The 9570-nt window shown below is 29.8% G+C and overlaps 2 protein-coding genes across 5 annotated transcripts in view; one reads left to right on the top strand and one right to left on the bottom strand.

The window, feature by feature from the left end:
- The window catches only part of spin (lysolipid transporter protein spinster), a 15708-nt gene extending 7946 nt beyond the window's left edge, over positions 1-7762 (bottom strand). For 2 of the 4 annotated variants that reach the window (XM_018510800.1, XM_018510802.1), the window contains exons 1-9: positions 6467-6546; positions 6126-6368; positions 5789-5985; positions 4971-5122; positions 4190-4393; positions 3503-3637; positions 3130-3391; positions 2947-3045; positions 2678-2885 (exon numbers count right to left, since the gene is read on the bottom strand). In XM_018510800.1, coding sequence (XP_018366302.1) covers positions 2678-2885; positions 2947-3045; positions 3130-3391; positions 3503-3637; positions 4190-4393; positions 4971-5122; positions 5789-5985; positions 6126-6324 — 1456 coding nt within the window. In that variant the 5' untranslated portion in view covers positions 6325-6368; positions 6467-6546. Of the gene's footprint in view, positions 1-1524; positions 1616-2677; positions 2886-2946; positions 3046-3129; positions 3392-3502; positions 3638-4189; positions 4394-4970; positions 5123-5788; positions 5986-6125; positions 6369-6466; positions 6547-7315 lie in introns of those variants that run through there. The other 2 variants (XM_018510803.1, XM_018510801.1) reach the window with 2 other exon arrangements.
- LOC108763302 (lys-63-specific deubiquitinase BRCC36) lies at positions 7302-9316 on the top strand. The gene is made up of 7 exons (XM_018510804.1): positions 7302-7380; positions 7895-8027; positions 8125-8329; positions 8420-8508; positions 8768-8872; positions 8955-9057; positions 9171-9316. The coding sequence occupies exons 2-7, from the start codon at positions 7914-7916 to the stop codon at positions 9314-9316; spliced, it is 762 nt and encodes a 253-aa protein (XP_018366306.1). The 5' UTR covers positions 7302-7380; positions 7895-7913.
- The last annotated feature ends 254 nt before the right edge of the window (positions 9317-9570 follow it).

Raw genomic sequence — 9570 nt, 5'->3', positions numbered from 1 at the left:
TTGGGGGGGGGGGGGCTCCCCTAATCTACATATTTACCTTCCTTAACACGTTAAGCGCCATTTTTTAATAGAGCAATATTATACAAGAGAAATAGGAAAATTGATGACAAAATTATTATGCTTAAACTATTTGCTTTTAAAAACACATAAATGTTCTACTCTATATTAAGAAATTTATTATAAATATATGTGAACATCAGATTTTTTGTAATATATATTTTGGTGGAATATAAAATAAAAATTCAGGATTATAAAAGCACCGTTCAAATTACCGCATATAAAACAATTGATCATAATAAAAACATAAATGCAAAAATAAATACAGTAGTATAAGGCTCCAATATTTAATAATAACATAAAAATGAAACGTCAATGTGAGCCAGCACAAGATGTAATTTGTGAAAATTATATAATTCTTAAAGAAATTTATAAACGTTTCGACAATATAATTTTGTCCTCTTCAAGTGTAGAAAGTGAAACGGATTAATAATACAAACTGGATTTTTTGAATGTCGACCAGTTTGTATTGTTGAAACGTTTGTAAATTTCTTTAAGAATTATATAATTTTCACAAATTACATCTTGTGCTGGTTCATATTGTCGTTTTATTTTTATATTATTAATAAATGTAAAAAATCCTAAATTTTAACAAGTTAAGCGCCACGGTTAAAAATACGGTAAAATTTTTCAAAAATTCGGAGAGTTTATAAATTTATAATGTTTATAATGTTTATAAATTTATAGAGTTTATAATGTTTATAAATTTTACAGTAAAAAAATTACAATTATAATTAAAAATAATTATAAACTTTCTTAATAAATTTTAAGAAACAACCTAAATATTTTTTTCAATTTTTTCATTTAAAAACTACTAATTTTATTAATAAAAAATTAATGTAACAAATAAATAAACTATGCATAAATAAAAATAAATATTTGTTCAACTATCTGCAATTTTATAAAATATTTCATATTTCATTTCATTGTTTTATTTCACACTTTATTTTATTATATTTACATACACAAATATTTGTTATATATTTTTCTCATATATGCTTTTTATATTACATATTATCTTTCAATATAGTAGATAAAAGTTTTATGGCGCTTAACGTGTTAAATGATATCATAAGTAATAAAGGTAGGTATACTACCTTCGTTTTGGTCCCAAAGCTTGTGCTTGTAAGTCCAAAGTTGCGAACAATTCATGCACTGTGCAAAAATAGAATGTTTTAGTTTAGTTGCAAATTTTTATTTCACATTCCGACCAGATCTAGACTACAGGAGTAATATATGTATGTTATATGTATATGTTTATTTATTAATGCGATATTACAGTATTATTACATAATATATGAATCATCTACTTGATTATTCAATATCTTAATATATGTATCACACTTACCGGATAATGTATGAGCACTCAATGCTTTATTTAATACAGTCGTTAATAAAATTATCGCAACGAGTAAATTTTATCAAAATTTCTTAAACTTTAAATAAATTAACTTAGCAAAAAATTGTTGTATTAAAAATTTGGTTCCATTCTCAAAGGTAAAATCCGTATTTTAAGAAACGTTTAACAGATTTTGATTTTCCTCCTCTTCCTCTGTCTCTGAAAAAATAAAAAAGTATTATATCTCCAAAAAATTGCGTAATTTAACGCACTCTAATGCGTGAAATTAATTTTTTTGCAAGTACCATATCATAAAATAGATTTGTCCTGCAAATTACAAAGAAAGTAAGTTCGTTACGATTCTATTTCGCAATATATCAAGGTTATCTATGCATTTCTTTTAGTTACCGCCAGCATTAGTATTATCCGACGCACATCACGCGGAGATTGCTAATCGGATTTTGCGCGCGCGCGTGTTGAGTAGAGGGATATATCTAAAACTGTATATGAATATATATATCCGTCTCGTCTTCGGAATATGCAATTTTAAATACGAAGATATATCCCTCTTTCTACACGCACGCACACATAGTACAACTGACGAAAATGCATAGATAAATTTTATACGCTGTAACTACGTGAAGAATCGTAACAAACTTTCTTTTATTCTAATTTGCAGGAAAAGTCCATATTTTAACAACTTTAAGATGATTACCATATTTGCGAAAAAAAAATTCATTCCATCTCGTAGAGTGCATCAAATTATGCAATTTTTTGGAGATGTAACACATCTTTATTTTTTAAGAGAATGAAGATAGGGGAAGATAAATTCAAAATATATTCAAAATCTTTTCAAAATACAGACTTTATCCTTGAAAATGAAAAAAAAATTGAATACAATTTTTCGTAAAATTATGCTTATTTAAAATATGCGAAATTTTGATAGAATATTTATTTGCTGTGATAATTTTGACAGATATATTAATGTTTATGTATATATAATGTTTGGCATTAAGTATATATATAAAAAATATTCTTGCAAAAACCATTTATACTTGCACTAATATATCTTATATATGAGAACAAGTTTATAATAATTGTTCATAACAATATTTTTATATACATGTATATATATATATACATATATATATATATATATATATATATATCAAACATCAAGCTATTAGTAAGAATTTCTCAATTGTAGACATGCAAAACACAGTGCGTTACCTAAACATCGATTTTTGCCTCAACTAATAATAGATATATTTCTTTACTTACCCGCAATAGCAAGATCGACTAATGCCTTGTCCTTCTGTATATGCAATGCTGTCAGGAAGAAGAATAGAGCACCGAATACTTCTACAAACATTGTAAGAAACATTGCATATTGTAGACTATGGAACTCGATGCTTATATTTTGACTATCATAAATATCAGATTGTCTTCCTACATCCGACAAGAATGTGGACTTTAATCCTTCTGATATCTGAAAACAATTAATAATTAATATTTTGTAAGATTAGTACAGTGAGTTTATTTTTACATACAAGTCCAATAAGATAAGGACTGCCTGCATCTCCTAGAGCATGTGCAATGAGTATTTGGAATGCTTCTGCTGTGGACCTTCTTGTGGGAATCACTACATACTACAATATAATAAAAGATAATTAAGTTTATTAAAATATAATTATATAAAAAAGAAATATATTTTTTAATATATTGTTCCCTACCAGTAATATGTCTGCTACAATAGCCCAATTTAAATTTAGTGATAACTGACCAAAAAATATTAATATGTAACAAAGAGTAGAATTTGTATTGGCAGTAATCATAGCAAAAAATAATAGAGGAGCACTTATTAAAAGGCCTACGGCACATATCAGAGGATCAGCTTGTTGCCAGTAAGTTCGTAATTTTTGTGCTATAGCAGAGCCTAAAGGTACACCTATTAGACCAGATGCCATACCAATTAAACCAAACTTATATGCAACACTGAAACATTATAACACACATAAATACAATTATATAATTATGTATAAAAATATACATTTTTATAATAAAATAAACATATTATAATATGTAAATATTAAAAAAAAAACTTACTCTTCTGGATCAACATTTGCTCCATAAGGAAGTAATTGGAAACCTAATTGTAGATATATTGGCGCCCACCATGCCAGTGCACCAGTGACAAACGCTACACAAGTAAATCCTGCAGTAGACAGCATAAAACTTGAACTGAAAATTATGTCAATAATATAAGAAACATAGTATTAACTGCAAATTGTTAGAAATTGTTAGAAATTATTAGAAAAAATAATGTAGTTGAATTTGATCATTTGTCACTGCATTTTAAAATCAATCTCTCTTAATTGTCATTTTTTAAATATCATTATGTACTGTGATAGTGGCGCTATTACTCGATCTTTATTTACAATTAAATAACTTGGTGAAAAAATAATTGTTTAATCGAATTCATTAAATTATACATCATAAATTATATATCATATAATAAAAGAAATAAATTAGATAACTCTATTATATTTTTAAATACATATTCTATTATTTGTCATGATCTCAGTCTCGTATCCTAACAGATAGTTAAAAACTGTTATAGTGTACAGAGTTTGTGTTTTATTTTATCTGGACAATTAGTAATAATAGATGACATAGATCATTGATATGATAAACAAATATCAATAAAAGTATTAATAAAAGAATATATATATATAAATCCCATATAATAATACAACTTCAATGAAAAAAATATAATATTGCTAATATAATTACTTCTTTAATAACTGCTTGACATCGTATGACCATGTGGTACTTGTCAAATGAACACCTCCTTCACGTTCACCTCTAATAGGATCTCTTACTACAAAAAGTAATAGAAGGATCGCTACAATTCCTAATACTGGAGTAATACGCAACCCCCATTGCCACTGACCAGTAATACGAGCTGTTTCACCTCCAGTAATATATCCTAAACCACTAAAATAATATATACAGTGAGTGGAAAAAGTATTCGTACGGAGAAAATATTCTTTAAAAAAACTTAATTTTTAAAAAGTAAATATTATTCAGCGAGAAAATGAGTCATCAAATTAATGTTGAATCAATATCGATAAGATGATTTCAACACCAATTTGACATCGATTCGACGTTTAATTGACGCTCATTTCTTGCTAGGTAATTAACAATTTATTCATGAAGAATAAAATAGACTGTATATTTCTTAAAATTATATATACCAAAAAGATGTGTATTAATTATAGAAAATATATCTGAAAAATAAGCGAAAATTAAAAATTATACTGTTTGAATGCTCAAAAAGTATTCGTACAGTCGAGAAATTTAGCTTCTAAAATAAAAAATATATGCAAAGCTCATTTGTTAATGTAAGAACGGAATATATTCATTGTATAAAATTGTTAATTAATGTTTATTTTCTATAAATAAAACTTTTTATAAAAAATTTCCTTGTACGAATACTTTTTGCTCCCACTGTACATATAAGCAACATATTAAGTAACATATATTTTAATCATGCAGATCATAATCAATGTACCTTCCAACTGGAATAGCAAAGTAAAATAGGGCGAGCATCTTAGAACGTACATCTTTTATAAATAAATCACTAATAATTGTTGGCGCGATTGTAGAGTAACTAGCTTCTCCTATGCCAACAAGTGTTCTAAAGAATAGGAACCATCCAAAGGTCTGAAATAAATTAAAAATATTACACATTAAATTTATATTTTGTATGATACTTTCTTGCACATGACAAAATTAGATGTGTTAATGAATCTCTTCATTAGATACAACCTGGTATTAATAGAAAAATGCAATAACACATCTAATTTTAATAAGATTCTTATGTTTGATTATAGGTTTACTTTGAGTATAACATCTATTAAGAAAACTTAAATGGCAATCTTGTCGATTACAATTAAATTGAGCCTGAATATATATAAGAAGTTATCATTGGTAATATTCAAAGCTATAATGAAAGAATAACGAATGAGATGTCCACATGTAGTGTATAATTCAAGAATATTTATTTGTTATTCAGAAACCAACATCGTGAACATAATAGCAACATCAGTTTAACATTGTGCTTTAAAATAGCAGATATTCAGTTTACCTTGACAAAACTTGATTATAAAGATGTGAAACTTATCTTTTAGCAACCTTAATTTTTACCACGAATATTTGCTTATCTTAGTCTTAGTTGCCTTTGCTCCTATTTACTTTATATGCTGTAGTTGGTGATCACATAATAGCATTCGCAATGTTTGTAAGGCCTTACAAGATCGATCACTTAATTAATGAGAAGTTTCAGCTCGATACAAAAATAAAAAAGCAGACTCTACGAGATATACTTACTTTCATATAAGAACCAATAAATGTTGTTAGGCACCATAAAAATACACCACCGCTCATAATAAATTTTCTATTGTAACGATCTCCTAAATATCCAAATAACGGCGCAAACACCATGTAGCTCAAAATAAATGCTGTTTGCAGTAGCCCAGACTTATCATTACCGATATCAAAGTCATGCTTGATGTACGTCAATATTCCTGAAATAAAATATTAAATATGTTTGTATAAACCAAGAGAAATGATGTTCTCTATCCAGGAAATCATTTTATAAATTGTAAAAGACTTCTCAGAAATTCTATTAATTCAACAATTGTTCCTAAAACAAAGCAAGACTCACCAGCAACCGTGAAGCGGTCCATATAATTTATAAGATTTACGAAACAGAGGACCGTGACTGTGAGCCAGTCAGCCACGCTGATCGACCTCAGCTCCGAAGGCATTATTTCTTTCGTGCGTGTTTCCCTTGGGTTGTCCTGATCCGCATTTACCATACAATACTTATTTTCCGAGTTAATGGGTGTTCGATTATCTACCATGACGCAATAAGTACCTCGGTGTTGCCGGTGTTAATCGCGTCACGCTGTTAAGACAATGTAATTCATGAGTTTGCAAATTATCGTCGATTTAGCCTCCTAGTTACCCTGTGACAACACATAACCTCAAAATCTGTCGACTTACCCCGCCGCGCGATGACAAAAAACTGTTTACGAGCATCTTCGAGCGTCACAGTACGCGCATCACACCACCTCTGATTAAACTCCAAAGTGGGTAAAAGTGGGATTGTGCGAGCCCGCGAGCAATCAAGAAGTGTGTATGGCGTGCATAGATGCGCGCCTGTGTGCGCAATGCGCATATATACTGATATATACGTGCACGTATGTATGTGTGTATGTATGTAGTACACAGTACACACATAGACGCTGGCGCTGGCACGCGCTAAATATTCCGTTCTCGCGCGCTAAAATCCGTATTATATCCGGCGTACGCCGTGATATAATTGCGTTGCACAAGCCTGTTAAATATAAACGGCATAAATCGGCATAGATCGTCAAACGAAATTGACTGGAATTGATCTTCGCCAGCTGATTCTGTGGCACTTGACGACGTTAACGCGTAGCATACGGCGACAGCGATTTGCCTTTATTCACGTAATGCGTAATACGATCCCATGAGATTTAGGGATTCCCCTTTTATAGCACTTCTTGAATGTCACGATGCTCACTTTAGCGAAATATCTTTAGCTCGTTCGTAAATTCGTAATACAATCGCTGATCAATCCCGATTTACACAACGCTCCGTTGCCTCCGTCGGCTCCGAGTTGCGTTAACGGCGAGGAGGCGTAGCGAGGTGGACGAAGGCAGATCGCAGACGAAGGGGAAGATTGGGAAGGATCGTTCAAGTTGGACCGGGGGAGCGAGGAATGCGGGGAATCTCTTTCTCTCTCGACTTTTGACAAGGGAGAGATTTGTCGACTCGCTCACTAATCGACTGTTGTTTGGCTCAGTTTGGCTTTTGGCTGCAACACATCTTGACGGATTGTCGAGTTCACGCTGTTTACCTGGACTCCAAACTCGTCAGTTAATAGTCCGCCGGTATTGTTTGCTGAATAAAAACAACATTCGAAAGACCATGCAAGTAACGCACTAGACTAGATATATCTTAATAACATCCACACGAAAAAATGTTATTCGAACTCAGACTATATGTACACCTAATTTAACGTTGGACAAGCCGACGTATATGTGGGCGTCAATAGCGTTCATAAGTGGTATAGGTTATGCATAAATTATTATACTATCACGTCATCTCGTCCGCATATAATTGTTTTATTAAAAGGAGCTTGGGAGAGAGAAACCTCTCTGCCTAAGAAGCAACTCTCTTAATAAAATAAAACGCTCGTGCACGATAGTCCATTTGTTCATTCCCAGAAAATAGCTCTAAATTATGACTAAAGCAAAAGTTTAGCTACGAATAACAGGCCTATACTCACTATATTTTTGTTCTAGAAATCTAAGCAACTAGAGCGTTATTTGTAATATCTCAAATACAATTGTAACATTCAGCAGTTATGAATTTATTCACATTTGTGTATTTTATTTCCAAAAGATTAATATCTTCATAAACAATGGATGACTCCCCATTGCAAAAAGTAGAGCTGCAAACAGATGTCTACATGGTATGTTTGCAGCATGCTTTATCTACAGAGAACTTTGAAGTAATGGGCTTACTTATCGGTAATGTACGTGGAACTTAGAACATCTTATGTTCATGATATTTCTTTGTTATTTCCTATACAATTAATGAGACAATCAAAGCATTAATTATCCCCCTTTTAGTTTGAGTGTGGAGTAGCAAAAATATCAGCTGTTATTATTTTGCGACGTCTAGATAAGAAGAAAGACAGAGTAGAGATATCGTCAGAACAATTACTGAAAGCTGCTGCTGAAGCTGAACGATTAACTGTAGAATTAAATCGACCCATGCGTGTCCTTGGCTGGTATCATTCGCATCCACATATTACAGTTTGTCCATCACACGTTGGTGTGTATTATAAATACTTTGTTTGTCAAAATGTTTAAATAATATAATTTGCATTTAAAATTTTTACATAAAATTACTTTTGTTTTGCAGATGTCAGAACTCAAGCTACTTATCAAACAATGGATCACAGTTTTGTAGGCTTAATATTCTCAGTATTTTCAGAGGGCAAAGAATCAAAAGTACATATATTTTCTTTATCTTAATTTTTTTATCAATAAATTCACAGCTATTGATATAGTCTTTATGTGATTAAAAAACGAAATCTTTTGTGTTTTATCTAGTAGTAAATTGATAGTGTCAATAATGAATATAAAACTTTTAGTGCATTAACTTATTTGATAAATAGTCTATGAAATAATTTAAAGTTGTTTATATAGATAAATTATAATATACAGATAAATAAATGTTTTAATGTTTTTTTTTTTTTTTACTTTAAAGGAACACGAAATCTTCTTAAATTGTTTTCAATCGGATAATGGTGAAGCTACAGAGATACCATTAGAAATAATACATACTCCAGATATTTCAGACAGATGTTTAAAAGTAAGAGATTTTAATTTTTTTTGTATTGTTGTAAGAAATTTAAAGCGAAGAAAACTCTGTCTGAAATTAAATAATGTTGCAGACAATGACAGACTTGTCAAAAATTTTGGTACAAGAAGAAGAAGATATGGCTGAAGCCTGTAAAGATCATCCAGATGTCCTCGCCAGTATCCATAATGATGCTGGTATGTATATATATATTTTTTTATAAATTAAAAATACAATTTAAAAATAGTATTTAGTATCTGGAGTAAACATAGATTTAAAAAATCCAAGTTCAGATAATTTTTATTTGCAGTTAGGACACGTGCGTTGGTTCATATAACAGATATCATTACAAAGCCTTTGGTACAAACGTTTGAAAAAAGAATAGCGTTAAATAAATTGCGAACTATACATCTCCGAAGACAATTACAAGAATTACAAAAAATGTGTAATGGTTAAAACTTGTAATTTTTCAGAATCAGTAATTATAAGTTAACAATTAATTTTTTCTTAAATAATAAATTCTTACGTAATAAAAATAAGATTTTAGATGAAAAATAAATATTTACTGAATAAAAAAATTGGCTATATATTTTAATATATTTAGTAATTTATACCATTTATTCGATATGCGTTTATATATAGATTTGATGATTGTAATAATGAAATAACATGCTTATTTTAATAACATCTAATTATTATATATGTGTATA

Source organism: Trachymyrmex cornetzi, unplaced genomic scaffold, assembly GCF_001594075.2.
Source record: "Trachymyrmex cornetzi isolate Tcor2-1 unplaced genomic scaffold, Tcor1.1 scaffold35, whole genome shotgun sequence".
NCBI classification, from domain to species: Eukaryota; Metazoa; Arthropoda; class Insecta; order Hymenoptera; family Formicidae; genus Trachymyrmex; species Trachymyrmex cornetzi.
Note: the sequence above shows the minus strand (reverse complement) of the source record. Positions and strands in the feature narration are given on the sequence as shown.